This window comes from Sturnira hondurensis, unplaced genomic scaffold, assembly GCF_014824575.4.
Source record: "Sturnira hondurensis isolate 20B ecotype Veracruz unplaced genomic scaffold, ASM1482457v3 Scaffold0024385, whole genome shotgun sequence".
NCBI lineage: Eukaryota > Metazoa > Chordata > Mammalia > Chiroptera > Phyllostomidae > Sturnira > Sturnira hondurensis.
Genome location: NW_028097016.1, coordinates 205532 through 225562, shown reverse-complemented (window position 1 = coordinate 225562; position 20031 = coordinate 205532). Strand labels below are relative to the sequence as shown.

Below are 20031 nucleotides of genomic sequence, written 5' to 3'. Positions count from 1 at the left end.
CCTTAGAACAAATGCAAAAATAATCCCCATGTAGCCATTTCTTATTCCAGCCTGGCCATCCCTCCTGTGAAATGTCAAAGGTGGTTGCATGGGGACAGTCTGCCATTCTACTGGTGGGGGACTTGAGAGTCGGAAAGTTTTAATTTAAGGTAATAGTTAATAAGTCTAGTAGTTAACGCATATAAAAAGCTACTGTTTCAGGAACTGAAGGTATGGTCCAGCCATACCTCCAGGAGACCACAAGCGATTGACCTCTGTGTCCCAGAAGAGACCATAAGCAATCAAGGTGGTATCCGAGCCACTGTGTCCCAGGACAAGACAGTCCACCGCCCAGGATGCAGATAAAGAAAATCACCCAGGATACAGGATACAGGACACAGATAAAGAAAATCACTGGTCAGAGGATGAAAGGATGTTTGGGAAATTGCCGGACTGTGGCTTTTATCTAATTAACCTCTTTCCTGAATTCCAAGTCCTTTACCTACACTTTTTTCCCCTTGAATTCCAAACCCCTTACCTATACTTTCCTTCTCCTTATAAAAAGGGTCAGTTTGAAATGGAATTTAAAACAGTTTATTAGGGTACAAACCATCCTCTTCTCATCTGAATAAAGTGCCCATAGAGATTTAATCCCTGTCTCTGCTTACTGGGTCTGGTAGGTGACAGGCAGCATGAATGCCAGCGTTTCCAGTTTCGCTACCAGCTGGTTTATTTTTTAACATTTTATTTGTTTATTTTTTTGCCTCTCACACACCCCCACCTAGGACCCGGCCCACAACCCAGGCATGGGTATGCCCTGACTGGGAATTGAACCAGGGACATTTTGGCTCACAGACTGGCGCTCAATCCACTGAACCATGCCAGCCAGGGCCCACCAGCTGATTCTTCAGCAAATCCGTCAGTCAGTCAGAGCACCGGTCAGTCAGTACCCCCTCCTGATGGCCTCAGAGAGCAAGGCCAAGGCAAGGCTGGAAAGAGAAGTGTGGTGAGAAGGGTGTGGCCTCCGGTCCAAGGGACCTGATGATGGTGGGAGTCCAGGACTCATAACCAAGGCCCAGACTTGCACTTTCCAGAGAGACCACCAAGAAATGAAAGTTCTCACATCCTGAGGATGAAGGAGGAGGTCTTGGATCAAGCAGGGACAAGGCAGTGACACTGTCTCTCTGGAATGTTCCAGCCTGCCCCTCTGCAGAGAGAGCAAGACCAAGGATCACTTAGACCTGGTGTGGCCTTGGGCCAACAGTGAGACCTCTCTCTGAGCCTCTAAAATAGAATAACGCCTTGCCTCTCAGGCCTGTGTGACGGTCACACAGGATAACACCCTCTGTCAACTCCAAGATGGCTCATAAATGCCAGTTTTGTCAGCCTTTGCCCCAAACTCACTGGGGAGTCTATTTCCAGGTCTGGCCACCAGGCCTCAGAATAGCTTACTTTCCTTCCTGCAGGGGACTCAGCTCCAGCACCACTCCCTCACCTCCTTCTGGTCCCTGGGCGGGGGGGGGGGGGCGGGGGGGCACCAGCCACTCTGGATGCTTCTCTCTGCTCCTCTGCTGTTTCTTCTCCCTCCCAACCCTCTCCCCACAAACTGCATTCCAAGACCTTTTTTTCTTTCCCTAATAATTTTCCTGTGCAAGAAAAGAAAAGGGCCCTCTGCTACACTTGCCACCACACACACTTGCCAGGACCGTCAAGGGAACAATAAGGCAGAGATTACAACTGGGAGTTCATACAGCTGCACAGCTCGTGTGTAGCTGTGTGAGCTGTGCACCATGAGGTAAGAGGCACCCTCTGGAGTTGTGCAATGCATGGCAGTCCTGTACAGGGGTACGTCTGACTCCTAGACATTGTTTGAAGGCTTGCACAATGCTTGACTCTTGAGTGTTTTTAAGTTAATTGCCAGAATTAAAAAATCAGGAAATTTCACACAAAACTCCAGATTTGGGGGGTTTTTCTTGGAAGATTAGCAAATCTGGCAGCAATGGGCCCATATTCCCATATGGCAACACTCAGCTGGTCCAAGCTGTTGGGCCTGCATGTGACCGCTTGACCTTTTGTAGCTTCTTTGCGGGAGCCCACCTGGCCTGCTTCATGGACCCTCTTCACCTCCCTGGAGGATTCCCTGTCTGACCCCACAGTAGCACTGGGCCTGGAGAGTGTATTGGACAGGAAGCCAGGGCAGGGTTGACCTTTTACAGAGTGAGGAAACAGAGCCAGGTAGAACCGTGATTTGCCCAGGGTCACTCTGGCGGGGACAGAGCTGGTCTCTGCTGGTTTAAGAGTGAGAATGAGAGGACTTCTGCCAAGATGGAGGCATAGGTGGAAACACTGTGCCTTCTCCCACAACCAAGTTTGAATACAACAAAGGTTTGGAGAAACAAAGACACAACCAAAGGACAGAAAATTGAATTATACGGAAGTCCAACTACATCTAACCGTTCAACGGGGACGGTAAGAGGGGCGGAGCCAGCAGCGAGCAGGGTCGGGCAGGACAGGTTCCCCGACCCAGGCGCACAGGCAGCCCGGAACAAGTTGGGGTGCGGGGCAGACTGACCACGGTCGCACATTTGCGCACAGTGAGACAGACCACGCAGGCCCCAGGGGGCGAGGGCTGACGGCGGTGGCACACTCACGTGCAGTGGGACGAAACGCGTGCGCCCAGTGACGGCAGCAACTGCAGCACCAGTGAGGGCCGCGGCGGCAGGCGGCAGACAGCAGACAGGACGCCACAGACCCTCTTTGACCCCGCCCCCACATACAACGTCACGACCCAGCGACTTAGTTGCCCTGTTCTAGTGAACAATTTAGGGCTCTGATCCGGCTACTTAACAGGCACAAATAGCCCAAAAGATGGTGCAAGAACTCAAAGTCCCAGAGCCAATAACTCTAAGCGACCAACAGATTGCCAGGCTCTCAGAAGCCCAATTTAAGACACTATTTATCAGGATGCTCACAGAATTGGTAGAGTACAGTCACAAATTGGAGGAACATATGAAGGCTAAACTAATTGAAATGAAGGGAGATGTCCAGGAAACCAATAGCGATGGAAAGGAAACTGGGACTCAAATCAATGGAATGGACCAGAAGGAAGAACGAAACATCCAACCAGAAAAGAATGAAGAAATGAGAATTTAAAAAAATGAGGAGAGGCTTAGGAACCTCTAGGACATCTTTAAACGTTCCAACACCCGAATTATAGGGGTACCAGAAGGGGGAAAGAAACAGCCACGAGTGGAAAACGTATTTGAACAAATAATAAAGGAGAACTTCCCCAGTCTGGCAAAGGAAATAGACTTCCAGGAAATCCAGGAAGCTCAGAGAGTGCCAAAGAAGTTGGACCCAAGAAGGAACACACCAAGGCACATCATAATTACATTAGCCAAGACTAAAATGAAGGAGAGAATCCTAGAAGCAGCAAGGGATAAGGGGACAGTCACCTACAAAGGAGTACCCATCAGACTGTCAGCGGATTTCTCAAAAGAGACCTTACAGGCAAGAAGGGGCTGGAAAGAAGTATTCCAAGTCATGAAATCCAAAGACCTACAGCCAAGATTGCTTTATCCAGCAAAACTTTCATTTAGAATGGAAGGACAGATAAAGTGCTTCTCAGATAAGGTCAAGTTCAAGGAGTTCATCATCACCAAGCCCTTATTATATGAAATGCTAAAGGGACTTATTTAAGAAAAAGAAGATGAAAAATATGAACAGTGAAAGGACAGCAAACACACAGCTATTAACAACCACACCTAAAACAAAAGCAAACCAAGAGGACAGCTAGATCAGGAGTGGAACCATAGAAATGAAGAACACATGGAGGGTTAGAAACAGGGGGGTGGGAGGAGGAGAAGGGGGGAGAAGGCACAGAAAATAGCATAGATGGTAGGTAGAAAATAGATAGGGGGGAGGGCGAGAATAGTGGGAGAAATATAGAATCCAAAGAACTTGAGACATGTGGTTATAAACTAAGGGGCGGGGGGAGAATGGTGGGGGAGGAGGGGGAGGGTGGAGGGGAATGAAGGGGGGAATAGAACAACTGTAATGGTATAATCAATAAAATATATTAAAAAATAAAAATAAAAAAAGAGTGAGAATGAAAATTCTTTCCACACACACTGAAAGTTGCCCAAAGCGGGCTGCTGGGGTCCCAGAGGCAAGTAGCCCCAGTTCCTGCCCTTAGGAAGCTCCCAGTGTGTGTGGGGGGGGTGCGGGGGGAGCAGACATCTAACACAGAATCACAATGACATGTGCTCACTGATGTGACACAAGGAGTTTCGAGACTATGGAAACACAGTGTGGAGGCCCTAGCCTAGACTGGAAGGTTCTGGAGGCCTTCTGGAGGAAGGGACATCAAAGAGAGGAGCAGAAGTATGAAAGTGCAAAGTCACCCTAGGAAATAAGTGACTGGGGTCAAGGTGCAGAGGTGAGGCTGGAGTGGCTGGAGGGACCAGGCAGAAGGGATGGGCTTTGTTCTGAACCCACTGATGAAGTCTGATTGGGCCTCACAGGAAGACCTTGGTGGCTGCCTGTGGATGGAGAGTGGAGAAGCTAGGCTGCAAGTGGGAACCAAGGAGAAGACAGTGGTGGGAACCTGACGCACCCCAGTGGGGAGGTGGAATGGACAGGGCTTGGTGGAAAAGCAGTTGCAGGGAGTGCAAGAGGGTGCAGAGTCCTGGAGGTTGCAAGAGGCGCAGCTCTCCATCTGGGAGAGCCAGCACTGGGGTCCAGAATTGTAGGGTGGTAGTGAGCACAGCCTTAGACGTAGTAAGTTTGGGGTGGCACAGGGGCACCCAGAGGGAGAGCCCTATGAGGACATGGGCTCCAGGAGAGGCCACGAGAGAATATAGCCTTGAGCCAGACCTCTGGAAGTCTGGGAGGCATGTGCAAAAAAAAGGGAATAGAAGCCACAGATGGGCAAACCTGCCTGGTGAGCCAGAGGAGCCCCCACCTTGTGCCCCAGCTGAGGACAGCACAGCAAAAGGAGGAATTATCCTGAAACTTGTTTAAGTGCCAAAGGCCGGGGGGGGGGGTGTAGAGTATCACAAAAGAGCCAAGATATTTCTGGAAAATTCACCAGCCTCCAGCACTAACACACCCACAGCCCAAGCCTGCAAAGAGAATGTTCCCAAAAGCAGATATTGGTCAGTTCATCCCTCACCATGATGTTACGTACCTCTCTCTGGAGGTGCTGAGGTGGGAGGAGGCAGCCTCATCATGGCCAACCCCTGCCTGAAGCCCTTCCTACTGCCTGGATTGCCTGCGTTCCCTCGGTCTGCTGGCCCTCCAGCCTAACTCCTGTGGCCCAGACCAACTATCTCTCTATTTGTAAGCCCTGCCTTCTAGGCCAGTTCTCTCAGCCCTTCTTTGGGCTGCAGAGCTGGTCATTCCCCTTGCATTATTTATGCCCCCTCGTTTCTGATTAGACAGTGACCAATCCAAGGGGGCAGAGGCTGTCCTGACCTGTGTCCTAAAGGACCATGTCAGGTCCCTGCTGAAACCCTGTAGGTTGGAGACTTTGGATTCAAATATTTGTTATGTCCCATTATAGCTATGTGACCTTGAGCAGCTTATTCAGCCTCTCTATGCTTCAGTTTCCTTCTCTGGAAGTGAAAGAAACATTTCACATGAAAATGTCCTGCCAAAATAAAGGAAGAAGTGAAGGCTATTCAAAGTGAACTAAAGAAAAAATATACAGGGAACCAACAGTGAACAGAAGGGAACTGGGACTCAAATCAATGATTTGCAACAGAAGGAAGAAATAAACATTCAACCAGAATGGAATGAAACAAGAAACAAGAATTCAAAAAATAAAACAAAACAAGGAGAGGCTTAGGAACTTCTGGGACAACTTTAAACATTCCAACATTTGAATAATAAGGTGCCAGAAGGAGAAGAGCAAAAAAACTGAAAATTTATTTGAAAAAATAATGAAAGGGAACTTCCCCAATCTGGCAAAGAAAATAGACATCCAAGTCTAGGAAACTCAGAGAATCCCAAAGAAGTTGGTCCCAAAGAGGAACATGTCAAGAGGGAACACCAAAGAGGAACACAACATAATTAAATTACCCAAGATTAAATATGAGGAGAGATCTTAAAAGCAGCAAGAGAAAAGGAGACAGCTACAAAGGAATTCCCATGAGACTATCAACAGATTTCTCAAAAGAAACCTTATAGGAAAGAAGGGGCTAGAAAGAAGTATTCAAAGTCATGAAAGGCAAAAACCTACATCCAAGATTGCTCTATCCAGCAAAGCTATCATTTAGAATGGAAGGACAGATACAGAGCTTCCCAGAAAAGGTCAAGTTAAAGGAGTTCATCATCACCAAGCTCTTGTTATATGAAATAGTAAAGGGACTTATCTAAGAAAAAGAAGAACATCAAAACTATGAACAGTAAAATGTCAGCAAACTCACAACTATCAACAACTAAACCTAAACAAAAACAAAAACTAAGCACACAACTAGAACAGGAGCAGAATCACAGAAATGGGGATCGCATGGAGGGTTATCAGCGGGAAGGAGCAGGAGGAATGGGGGGAAAGGTACAGAGGATAAGAAGCATAAATGACAGGTACAAAATTGACAGGGGGCGGTTAAGAATAGTATAGAAAATAGAAAATACTATTTGGAGAAGCCAAAGAACTTACATGTATGATTCATGGACATGAACTAAGGTGGGGGAATGCTGGAGGGACGCAGCGTGCAGGGCGGAGGGAGATAAAGGGGGAGGGGAAAATGGGACAAATGTAATAGCATAATCAATTAAATGTATTTAATAAGAGAAAAGAAAATGCCCTTTCCAGTTACCCTGCAATCCTCCACAATGGTCAGCCCCTCCTCCTTCCACCCCATCTGCAAACCCTGAGTACAGAAGTCTCAGCTTCAAGGAGGTCAAGACCACTGGGGCCCACTCTGTCTCATCTTCCCACCGTTAGTAAACACTGTTCTCTGGACCCTGTAGCTGGTCATTCTCCAAGTTCATTCTGTTTTTTGCACCTCTCAGCATTTGCACGTGCTGTACTCAGCCTGGAGTATCCCTCTTCCCAGCAAACCACTTCTCATCTTTCAAGATCTGGCCCAGACTAAAAAATATGATTGTTGAATTGAGGCGAACTGAATGAGGGGAAAAACAGTCTTGGGGTGGGAGCTTTGGGGGGAGCCTAGGGTGTGGTGGGGGCTCGGTGGGGGCTAGTGTGGCAGGCCTGGGCTTCTGGAGGGGGAAGAGTTAACAGCAGGAAGGGGAATCTCCAGGGATAGATCTTGGCTGTTGTCTTTGGGAAATTCCTCTTCCTAACAGGGCCCTTGTCGGGGGTCAGCTGGGGGGACAATAGCATGCTTGAGGTCCAGCTGTTGCAGGCCTCCCAGTTGTTACTTCTTGAGGGAGATCTGAGAAGGGGCCAAGCACTTTCTGGTGGTTTCCAAGCCAGGTCAGGGACCCTGCACTGGGACTTTCTGTTCCCGATTCTGGCCCCAGCTGCCCATTTAGACCTAAGATGACCCTAAAAATAGTGGTGAGGGCTTCAGGGGCAGGTGAGCCCTGAGCCCACAGGGAATTCAGGCCAGTTTCCTTGGGCCAAAAACACACACAGCAGGTGAGGTGCAGAGACACATGGACCCAGGCCATGCTGCCTCCTCCCACCACCAGTCCCAGCTCATCTCTCTGTGCTTACATTTACTCCCTAAGGGCCCATTGCAACCCACCTCCCTCCATAACATGAGTCTCCAGTCCTCCACTAGAATAGGCTTTCAAAACAGGTCGGAGAGAGGGAAGGGTTGTCACCAGGGGCAGGGGAGCAGGGAGAGGAAGGAGGGCAGCTTAGTACTTCCCCAACAAGGCCTCTACCAACCTGTGCTGAGAGCCAGGGCCTTAGGAATGGATCAAATCAGGCCCCACCCCCAGGGGACTCCCAGTCTGCTGAGGTGGGTGGCATTCTCCACAATTTCAAGCATAGTGCTGATGAGGGAACATTTTAGTTTTAAGTAATAATTAATCAGCTAAGTAATGAATGCATGTAAAAAGCTATTATTTCAGGAACTAAAGATATGGCCCACCCTGACTCCAGGAGACCGCAAACAATTCGACCTCTGTGCCCCAGAGGGGACAGCAAACAATCCAGAAGGCATCTGGATGTATTTTCCTCCTTTAAAAAAAAGGTTGTTTGCTCAAAAGAAAAATGTAAGATGGTCTTTCAGGGCATATAACCCACCATCTTCTCAGATCGCCAGCCATCTGAATAAAGTGCCCACGAGCATTCAATCCCTGTCTCTGTTCATTGATTCTGGTGGTGATAAGCAGCATGAGCAACAACTTTTTCAGTTTCAGTGCTTAGGGCTCTGAGCTGTAGATAGACAAGCCCCCCTAACACTGACGGGATACCCAGCCCCGTCCCTAAGCAGGGGCCTCTGCTCTGCTGCTCCCTCCAGAGGCAGAAGACTGAGCTTCTCTACATGGGAAAGGACCAAGTGACCGCTTGGCCAACACTGTACTGATGGAGAAAGTGAGTCCCAGAAAGGGACAGAAGCAGACTGGGCATTGGATGTCTATCACCCGATGTGGGGCCTAAGCAAGCTCTTCATTTGGTTCACATCTGCCTGAGATCAGCTGGCCCAGCAGGCAAGGCCCAGCCTGGAAGGAAGTAACACCCACCACACACATCGCCTGCTCCTTGGTCCCTGGCACCCAGAGAACAGCTTGCTTTGTCTGGAGCCAGAGGCTAAGTGCCCTGCGTGGGTGGAGGCTCACCACTATGGGGTCTGTGGGAGGGCAGAGGAAACCCCAAGGGCTTTGACATAGAGAGGAAAGGTCTCTGACATCAGGTACAGCTGGGCTCTGGCCCCCCAGTCTGCTGCTTGTTTGCAGGGTGACCTTAGGCAAGTCACTTGCCCTCTCTGAGCATCTGTTTCCTCATCTATTAAAAAGGTGAGAGCCTGTCCCTGCATTCTTATAAAGCCAGTTATGCAGAGCTAAAATCTGAACCTAGGGCTGTGGGGTATTTCTTCCCTTGCTCCACCTATCTGCCCTGGATTGGCTCACATTTGAACCCAGAAGAACTGGTGAGAGTAATTAAAATAACACCAGGAACCAAGAAGGATAAACCACAAAGAAAGGGTCAAAGAGCAAATGGGAGAGGTTGCTGCTAGCTGGAAGAATCAGCCTGGAAGGCTTCCTGGAGCAGTTGGTGTGTGGAGGAATGGGAAAACAGGGCACATTTCACCAGAATGGGATGTGGGTGGGGCAGGGGGGAACTTCCAGGTGAAGGTAAAGCAGAGCAAAGGTGTAAGAGATGGGACAGTAGCTTCTCTTGATCATAAGTGGGACTGGACTTAAGAGATCATTTCCTCCAGCCCCTCCGCCATGTGGTGAGCTGGTGGTGAGGCTTGGCTGAGCTGGATCTGACCCTTACTCCTCTCTCCCTTATGTCTGCCCCTGGCTGGGAGGGCTGGCACCTCTCCTCTGAGAGTCTCTTCTCAGGCTCCAGGTGTGCATCCCCACATACCTCAGAGGGCTCTCAGACCAGAAAGAGAGCCTGGGGAAGCCTGGCTGCAGCTCAGGTTGGGGCTCAGGAAGATAGGCCAGGTGTGGCTTCTGGTGGCAGCATGGACAGACTCTGGGGTGAGTCTCCTCCACTGTACGTGTGTAGGTGGTGGTGGTGGTGGTGGTGGTGTGTGGGGGGTGGGGTGCACAGCTAGAAAATATTCTAGAACTGAGCCTTGCAGGGGTCAGAATAACAGTCAGGGTGGGGCAGGGCTAGGGGCAGGCACAGTACAACCTCAGTCTCTTGTCTCTTCCCATACCCATAGGATCGCCAAGCCCCCCACCCCACAGCTCACCAAGGCTGATTGGGAAGTTGGTTTGTCAGCGGCCCTTCTTTAGAACAATCTACCCAAATCTGACCTCATTGTCATCTCTCCTGTGAGGCCCTCTGAGGGAGTATCCATTCCCACCCTTTCTGCCACGTCACGGTCTCTAAGCCATGGCTGCCACATAGCTGAGTCTGCCTGCTGGGCTCACAAAGCCCTACTCAGTCCTCAAAGCTCTAAACGCCACACTCTGGGGAGCAAGTCCGGCCTGGTCTGAGCGGGAGTGAGGCTAATACGGGAGAACCTAGAGAACTGGAGGAGGCCAGAGGTGCTTGCTGCAGGGTGTCCAGCCCGGGGGCCACCCTGTCCAAAGACCCTTTATTTCTTCCACCTCCCTCCACCCACCTAAGAAATGCTCAGGTGGGTCCTCTGTTCAGAACCACCACCCTCTCCACATGGGGCTTCAGCCACTCTCCAGGCTTGGCTTCTCAAGGCTTCAACACATTTCCCCCTGGCCTCCTCCCCAACCCACAGCCAACACACACATGTCTCTGCAGCCTCTTCCGTGACGATCTTTCTGATGCCCCACCTGCAGACTGGTATATCTGTCCTGTATCCGAGATTCGATACTAAGAAACTAGGAAAGTTTCTAGGTAAGTGGAATGGGGAAACTGACACAAAAAAATTAAACAAGGCCCAACAGTTGGAGCAACTTAGTGCCAACAGGTAAATCACATAGACCTTATCTCCCTTAACCAAGGGCACTTGAGAGCAAATGGTTTATACTTCCCCTCCCTAATCAGAGAATATGTAGCTTTGCTCGTCATAAAACCACAGGTGTCATTGGCCATAAATCACAGGTGCCTGGGAAGAGAGAAATGCTAATGCAAATGGAGAGATATCATGGAGCAAAGGGAAGAGCTTGGGAAGAGGCTGCAGTACTCCCCTCTCAGCTCTCCTTACTCCCAAGAAAAACAGCACATCTGTGTTCCCTTAGGAATCTCCCCTTCCCATATTCCCAGGTTATCTCTATATAAACTCAAGGGAAGGTGGACGTTATGGCGTTTACTCTCCACCTCAGATTGCTGGCATCTGATATTAATAAAAGCACAATTATAATCCAATCCCTGCCTCTGGTATTTGACTGAGCAGTGACAGGCAGGCAACCCTACACTTAGTTGCCCTTTGATTTCAATTTCTGGCAATTGCCGCCAGGGCAGCCTCAGGACTCTCTGGGCAGGGGGAGTCCTGGAGGCTACCTGGACAAGGAAGCCCAGACCCCCAGCCAAGATCTTCAGCAGATGCCTGGTGATTTTGCCAAGGGCAATCTTTGGTCCCAGGACCCCAGCACTTCCCATCACCTCACCTTTCAGTAACAGACTGGATTTATGCTCAGAAAGCCCGTCTGTTTCCAGCCTTTGGCCATCTGATGGTCTATGGACACAATCTTGATAAATCCACATCGAATTGGGCTTTCCGTAACAGACATCTAGTGTCTGCTTTCTCTGGGCAGTCAACGGACTCCAAACTGGGTAAGTCCCTGGTGTGCACGACCAGGAGCCCCGCCCTGGCTCTTGGGTTCTTTGGACTATCTGGGTTTCTGTGGGAATCAATGGGCGCTGCTAGGCGGTATGGTAGGCATGGCTCAGTGACAAGAAAAATCCCAGTTCCCCAATGTGGGATGTGCTTGGACCCTTCTGACTTTTGTACATGGATTTTTGGGTATTGTTTGCTTTTCTTGTGGCATGCTGTTTTTTTACTCGTCTGTTAGTTTTGTTTCTCTGTTCCTCCATAGGAGGAAGTCAGTTTCTATTTGAGAGCTCTCCTCCATGAAAGGAGGTGTAAGATTAGATTATAAGGCTAGTCCCAGCCCCTCCTTTTAAATAAGTACTCATTTATTTGAACTTTCTCTTCTGCTTCAGATTTTGTTTCTGTTTCTGTTTTGAAAAGGAGCGGCTTGGTCTCGCTCCCCTCAGAGTCCATCAGGTTGCATTTAGCTGACTTCAGCTTCCAGTGGGTCCCTTGAATGCCTCGGGGGTTGTTCTTTCTCCTTATTAAGAAGAAATGTTGGCCCTGGCTCATGGGACTCAGTGGACTGAGCGCTGGCCCACAAACCAAAGGGTGGTCAGTTGACTACCAGTCAAGGCACACGCCTGGGTTGAGGGCCAGGTCCCCAGCAGGGGGAGCACAAGAGGCAGCCACACATTGATGTTTCTCTCCCTCCTTCCCTTCCCTTCCCTTCTCTCTAAAAATAAATAAATAAAATCTTTACTAAAAAAAGAAATTTTGAACTAATTAGACCTATTTAATATGCTTGAAGTACATGGGAAACTTTGTCAAAAAGAGAAATAATAAGTATGTTCTATTTGTACACACATATTTTTATTATTAAAATAGGTATTCTAGAGATATAAAAAATCTCCAAGATTCTACAAAGTTCTGATATACTTTCATATGTAATTCTAGTTATCTTAAAATGCTATTGCAAGGGAAGCAAATTCATGTGTTAATTGCATTATAATCAAATCTGTAGCCGTGTCACTTTAAGGGGTGCTTTGGTCATTGGAGACACAGCCATTGTTTTACTCCAATGCATTTGCAAAAATACATTATGTCTTTGAAGAGGTTCATGGAAAGGACACTGACTTATTTTAAATTACATATTTCTGAGAATAAATTTTCAGATCATACCTTTGAACTGAACGAAGATCACTAGAGCTGTGTGAAATAACTGGACTTATAGAAATATTCACAAATAATCAGGGTAAACAAAAATTAATTATGGGACACATCGAACTGAAGATAATTGTGGCTTTTATAACTTTTTGTTGAAAAATATTGCTAATTTTTAATCTTTTGTTTCTCAGACATAAGAATGCATCTTTTTTCTCAAAGCAATTTGGTAAATTATACTTTCATAAACAATACCGAGGCATTTATATTTGTCTCCCAACCTGATCCCTCTGGAATTTGGAAATCCTTAATGAGTGAGTACTATTATTTCCATGGCAATATGTTTGTTTGCACAAATTCAGTAGGAATCTGATCTCTTCATAATTGGGCATAGAAAGCCAGTTTCCAGTTGTGGTTTTATTAGCCAAGTCTTTGTTTGGAATGTCATAATTAAGGGAGACATGCCTGGACTCTGGGTGTCCACAAACATCTTTAAGGAATAGATTGACCTTGAAGCTAATAAAAGCCCCTTGGAGAAATGGGCTGGTACCTTGTTTATTCAGAAGGTTCACGGCAGTCTTTCCAAGTAAGGAACGAAGGTTGCTTTCCTGAAAGATGTCAATGAAAGAGTCTCAAGACATTTTGGGGACCCTGAGAACTTGAGGAACTCACCCAAATCTGTAGGTATTTGTGGATAAAGCTCAAGGGCAACTGTTGGCTTGGCTTCTTCGCCCTGAGGGGCAAATTAAAGTTCAACCTCAAAATTCCTTGTAACATTCCAGCAAAGCAGATTTAAGAAAGCCGATCTGATGAATTGCTATCCTTGTTGTGTTTATGCAGACGATCAGGCCCAATTGAAATCAGGCTTAATGCAGTCTTGTTAATGAAATATAAGGGTAATTTAAGGGGAAACATTGTAGTCAATAAAATCTATACTGCACAGTTATAAGTGTTAGATTTTAGTTAAAGTTTTATTCTTCACCTACAGACTGAATTGGATCCTGAATTTTTCTTAGTTTTCTTTCAAACTAATGTTTCACTTTTCTTTCATCCTTTGATTTGGAATTACTGAGAAGTACTGATACAGGGTCAACGACACAGAATTTACCTGAGAACCTGATGATATCACCAGAGACATTTAACCTTTATCTGTGGATGGTCACTGCTTAATTTTATTCCAGCAAAAGCCTTGCACTTGGAAGTCTTCTCATTGCAGACTCACAAACTAGCTTATGGTTTGCTGTGTTCATTAACTTTTGTGTTCCTTCTGTTTCCATAGAGTATATACACTGACCTCCTTTAGATGGTTGCTGTTTACACACTACAGCCCTCACTTTAGAAGCCCTATTCTGCATTGCCACCTCCTGAAATGAGACTCTGTAGTCTGACTGAATGGATCTGTTGTCAGGACTAGATGGTTGAATTGGATAAAACAACTCCATATCAAGATGATGATGCTTCAGGGGTTCCAGCCTATCCCTACTTTGGAAGAATCAGCTCATGGCCTTTCTGTTCCAGTCTCAGGTCCCACTCCCTTGTCCCCCTTTGATCAGGCAGCAAGAAACTTCCATATCCTATGCAGGCAGGGACCATGACCCTTGTCAGCAGGAAGCAGTTACTGATAACAGGATCTCCTCCCTCATCCCGAACTCACTGGGTTGGGCATTGTCCTGCAAACCAAAAGGTCTCCAGTTTTATTCCCAGTCAAGGTACATGCCCTGGGTTTTGGGCCAGGTGTCCAGTTGAGGGTATGTGGGAGGCAACTGATCAATGTTTCTGTCACACATCAATGTTTCTCTCCCTCTCTTTCTCTCTCCCTTTCCCTTTCTCTAAAAAATAAATTAATAAATAATCTAAAAAAAATAGAGAATCTCCTCCCTCATACCCCTAAAAACTTTTAGGGATGGAAGTCTCTGAGGAGAGAATAAGACAGGGTAGTAAGAAACTAGAAAAATTCCTGAGCAAGTGGAATAGGGAAACTGAGACAAGAAAATTAAACAAGGCCAAACTATTTGAGCAACTTACAGCGAGCTGGTGAATCACAAGACCTTATCTTTCCTAACCAAGGACATGCGAGCAAACAGTTTGTAGCTCTCCTCCCTAACCAGAGAATACATAGGTTTTTCTGGCCATAAACCACAGGCTCCTGGGAAGAGAGAAATGCTAATGCAAGTGAAGAGATATTGCAGAGCAAAGGGAAGAGCTTGGGAAGAAGCTGCAGGACTCCCCTCTCACCTCCCCTTCCCTCACTCCCCAGAGACAGCACATCTGCACTCCCTAGGAATTCCCCCCTCCTAAGTCCTTACCTTTCCCCTGTATAAACTTGCTTTTGAAAGCTTAAGGGGGAGGTAAATACTAGGGCTTTTATTTGCCACCTTCTCAGATTGCTGGTGTCTGATATTAATAAAAGCACAATTATGATCCAATCCCTGCCTCTGCTGTTTGGCTGAGCAGTGACAGGCAGCCCAGGCACCGGACTTGGTTGCACTCCAGTTTCCCATCTGTCTCTTTCTGGTTCTCTCTTTTACTGTGTAGGTTCCTCTTTATCTCCCATGGTCTTTTCTGCAGCCCTCTCTCCGGGGCTGGTCTCTGCATGCTTCCAGGTCCCTGCATGTTCTTGCAAACACCTGCTGATCTTTGTCTTCTCCCTCTGTCTCTGTCCTTCTGTCTTGGCCTTGGTCTGACTCTGTATAACTCTGGATTTGCTCTATCTCTGACTGCACTGCTCTCTCCCTCTGTTTTTCTCTGCTGTGTTTGTCTCCACCTTCGTCTGCTTCAGAGAGGGGCTCAGCAACGTGTTCAGGGGGGTTGCCTTTCCACTGCCCTCTCGGTCGCTCTGTCTCATCAGGGAGGTTTGGCTGAGTTCCCTGCCTCCAGCTGAGTAAACAGCATCCCTTCCTGCCTGCCCGGCAATTCATTTTTTTTGACACACTCTCACTAGGTTTAGCCATGTGCAGGGCTCTGTGTAAGGAATCACGAGCCCTCACCTCACCCCAGCACACCCATTTTGGCTCAACAGCCACACACGCCACATTGAGAATATGGTCCCTAGACTCCCTCCCAATGCCCCTTCCTTACTTTGTCCGGACTTACCTATCCTGGGTCCCATGACTGCTGCGGTGCGGAGTTCCAGCCCCTACTTCAATCCCAGGACTGGAGCTTTGGAGGAAAGAGGGAATGAGCCCTTATCAGGGACTCCCAAAGACAGCAGCCTCAAGGCACAGCAGGGATGCGCTAACAGGAGGACCAGGTACTGAGCCGATGTTTCTTGGACCACACTACACAGCAGCTTTTCCACGTGTGGGTTAGGAAGTCTTGCTCAAACTTGACCCCACTCTCCAAGTGCCTGTCTACCTCTATCACTTGTTTTTTCTGTCTTTCTCTGCCCTAGTTCCCTATCTATACCCTGACTTACTAACTCAAAATCTGTCTCTCCCTGTCTCTCTCTCTCAGTTCCTCTGATCCCTGGCTGGAGCAGCTCAGAGTTGGTTGTGCAGGGGGCTGGGTCTGTATAGATCCAGCCCCACTGATGGGAGGAGGCTGCTGGCACTTCCCCTGGATACTCTACTCTGTTAGCCGTGAAGAGGTGGGGCCAAAGGGAATGTCTCCAAGTCCTGGGGTCATTCAGTCCTGACTGTTCTCCCTTCACTGTGCTCCCATTCTCTGTCTGAGCCCCCGATCCACCAAGCTCTTGTCCCACTCACTGAACTTCTGTCATTGCCCATGAGCCCCATACGGAGCCCCTGTTCCCCCACTGTCCTCCTTCACTGAACCCCTGTCCTCCTCCAGCCCTGGTTCCCTCTCACTGAACCCCCATCCCCTCTCTGAGCTCCAAGGATTTAGAGCAGGGAGGGATTCTGTCCACTGGGAATCACAACGGCCAGCCCACCTGGTAGGGACTCACGGTAGCCATTTCCTAAAACATGGCCATCTAGATGGGGCAGAATGGGGGGGCAGAAGGGCAAATATGAAATCTCCAGAGTTTCCTGGACTGAAGCTGAGGATGGCGGCCTTGGAGCCAGACAGACCTGGGTCCCATCTCAGCCCTGTCCTTCTTCGCTGGTCGAGCGGCCTTAGGCAAGTCCCTGCATTTCTCTGAGCGTCAGTTCTCTCATCTATAAAGAAGGGACAATATTCCTCTCTTGCAGGGCTGCCTTGAAAGTGTAGTGAGCAAGAAAGAAGCCAAGTCTGAGTGTCTGGAGCTCAGAGAAGGGAGCAGCAGAGGGAATTCAGAACAGGGCAAAAAGAGAGAAAGCAAACCTGGGTTGCCTATTCACGCCTACTCAGCACTTCCACACATGCAGCCCCATCGGGCCCTCCTATTGAACTGTAGGCCAGGAGTTTATTCTCTCATGTTACAGATGAGACATTGAGTGTCCTGATCTGGGCAGAGGTCACCAAGCTAGTGCTTGAACCTGATCCAGTTCCAGGAATAGGGTCTTTGCATGAAACAAGAAGACGGGTTTAGAGCCCAACATTTGTGATGATTGAGAAACATTGTCAGTGCCATTTGTCTCTTAGTGGCTGTATGAGGATGTCAGGAGGAAATAGGAGTATTTAAAATAATCATAGATTGACTGGCACATAGTAGGCACTCAGTAGATACTTATTGTGTGAATGAGTCTTTGAGAAACCAGAAGTGTGAGCGCATGACCACTACATGCGGAAGAGCAATGGTTGGGTTGCTAGAAAGACCAGACCCTGTTCCCACCTGAGGACACCTGTATCTAAATCCTCCAGACCAAAGGCAGCACTACGAGTCCCCACCAGGATGATGGAGGTGCAGCCTTCCAGATTCCAAACAGAAGGTGAACAGTGGAGAGGAAAGTTCCCTTTAAACTTTCTGGAAGTCCAGTCGCCCCTACCTTGGCCCTGGGGGATGAAGAAATTATACACATGGATTGGTCTGGTCATGTGCTGAGACTAGCTTACCTGGCGAAGTTCAAATCCTCAATGTGCAGCACCCACAGGGCACGGAAGATACAGGACCCGTCTTCACTTATCTCCTCAGCTTCCCCCGGCTGACACAGCTGGTCCAAAATTATTCCTGAACTCGCTTGTGGATTTGGAGCAAGGATCAGGTACCCAGGCACCTCTGGGAGTTAGGCTAACAGACCTTTGGATGGCTCATGGGCTAATCCTTCTGTGAGATGCCACTGTGGTTGGCGCAGGCTGGGGTTTGACCAACCTGTTTGTACCCCAGCTTTGCCATTTGCCAGCATGGTGTTTGCTGAGCCTTGTCCCTTCACAGAACCTCACGACGTGCATGGATCACAATACCATCTGCAGATTCCCCAGTTTGCAAACTCGATGCCATTTTTGAATCTGGTGTTGTTGGCAAAGTCTGGCACAGTTTGCAGCTTCCAGGGCCCTGTGATGTTCTCACAGTCCTGTGGCCTCGTGCTGAACCTGAGTCTGTTTGTGAAACCTCAGATGGTTTGCAGAACCCAAGCTCTTCCCCTCTTCACATCAACCCACATAAGGAAATGCCGTTTTGCAAACCAGGCAAAATAGGAGAATTTATTTTAAAGAACAATCTAAGTTTGGGTAGAAAGGAAGAATCCTGGGCTCCAGACTCAAGGCCCCAGTTCTGGTTCCAGCTCCGACATTACCTTGCAGTGGGACTTGGAGCAAGTCCTTTCTCCTCTCTGGGTCTCAGTCTTCTCGTCTGCTCAATGGAGATTGTGAGGTCAAACTCCCACCTTCTGGTCTGCTATAAGGATCACTGTGAGGATGCCCAGAAGATGGGGGCTGGGGGACGGAGGGAAGGAAGAGTGGCCAGAAGCTCCTTCCTGAAAAAGGTTCCAAACTGCCACCTCAGCACCTTTGCTCCCACTTCCCCTGGCCTGGCGGCTGGGGAGCGGATATTTATAAATGAGCCCTCATCCTGGCAGACAAGCAAGGGGCTCACTCAGAGCCCCAGCCTTCCACACCCCAGGCGCTTCCTTGGGGTTCGGGCCCCAAGCTGTGCAGTCAGGCCCCCGTGCGTGGCTCTTTAAGGTAATGTCATAGTTATTTCACCCACAAGGACTCTGACAGTCAGAGAGGCCACGGGGCTACCTGTCAGGTGTACAGCAGAGGTTGGAATCTGAGCTAAGGAGAGTGAGGATGACACATGACATTCAGAAGGTCAGAGCAGGAAGGAACTTGACATTCATTTAATTCAACCAGTCCTTTTTTCGGATTGGGAGACTGAGGCCTGAAGAGAGGCAGGCTCTGCTGTATGTGTCGTGATTGTATTTCCTTAGGTTTCAGTTTCCTCTCCGGTGGATGAGAAACAGACTCCATCCTGGCAAAATTTCAGGACTCTCCCCCTCTTTATTGGCACATCTCTGGATCAGAACCCAGGAGATTTCCCAACCCCGTGAGGAGAAGCTCAGGTTGGCAGGCACATGGGTGGCCCCTCAGCCCCACCACCGTGGCTCAGCGCCCCAGCCCTGCACAGCTTGTGCCGTGTGCTCTGTCTACAGCTCCAACTCCTCCCGGAGGTTCCTCCACAGGAAGCCTTTTCTGCCCCAACAGCAGCCTTCCCCTGGGTCCAGCTGCCTCCACTGGCCACCAGCCACTCGCCTCAGTCCAGAGAGAGTGCGTACCAGGTTAGAATCTCTGCACCCCTCTCTGAAAGTGGCAGCCCTGTGCCTCAGAGAGAGCATGAGCTTGGGCATCAGACAGGTCAATCCTAACACAGAAAGAAGATCTGTGGGGCTCAGTTTCTCTACCTGTAAGATGACGGGAGACCTCCTGGCAGAGTTACACTAAATTCCACCACCTTTCCCTATCTTCAACTGGGCATGTGCATGGCTTCTCTCTTCTAGGCAACTGTAAACTCATCCAAGGCCTGGCTGGGTGACCTGGGGCCAGTTACTAGCCCTTTCTGATCCTCAGTACCCTTGTCTATGAAACGCCTTCCCAGGGCTGTCAGCAGGCTCCAATGAGCTGATGAATGGATTAGTCCTTGCTAAGTTCTGAGGGCTGAGCAGATACAACCCATTATTAATACGGTGATGATGGTAATGGCGGTGACTTGTAATTCTGGAGGCACAGCATGAGAGAGAAGTAAATCAGGGATGTGCTAGGTTGGTCTGACCTAACTGACAACCCCCCAGGAATAAATCACAGGGACAGGCCCCCTGAGGTGGGAGGGAGCTCAAGGGCAAGGCTGGGGTTCAGCAGGCAGGCGGGGTGTTAGCGGGCCATTGTTAGCAGCTGCTGTCCTGTGGGTACTACGGGACTGGGCCCTCTCACTGGGTCCTGACTGGGTATGGGCTGGCCTGTGGCCCCCAGCCCCAACTCTGCCACCAACACACTGGCATTGGCCAGGTTTCATTTCTGGCCCAGTCCTCAGTGTCCTTATTATAAAATGGCTGGGGGGCAAGGGATAAAGGAAACATCTCATTCTGCTCCATCCCTGTCTTTTGAGAAGGACCCCGTGAGATATCAGATGCTCCATGGCTTTGTGAAGTGTCAACTGTGGGACATGAGGGGTTGCAGTTATGAATAATTAGGCTCCTGGGAGAGGATGCTGGGAGACTGGAAGAGGAGACAGGGAGCAAACATTTGCCCC

At 48.8% G+C, this 20031-nt stretch overlaps 1 protein-coding gene across 5 annotated transcripts in view; it reads right to left on the bottom strand.

Annotated features, from left to right (window-relative positions):
* Positions 1-15960, bottom strand: part of SLCO2B1 (solute carrier organic anion transporter family member 2B1) — a 63189-nt gene extending 47229 nt beyond the window's left edge. The window contains exon 1 of one of the 5 annotated variants that reach the window (XM_037038401.1): positions 15561-15960. In XM_037038401.1, coding sequence (XP_036894296.1) covers positions 15561-15576 — 16 coding nt within the window. In that variant the 5' untranslated portion in view covers positions 15577-15960. Of the gene's footprint in view, positions 1-11160; positions 11523-15560 lie in introns of those variants that run through there. The other 4 variants (XM_037038402.1, XM_037038403.1, XM_037038399.1 and 1 more) reach the window with 4 other exon arrangements.
* Between the last annotated feature and the right edge of the window lie 4071 nt (positions 15961-20031).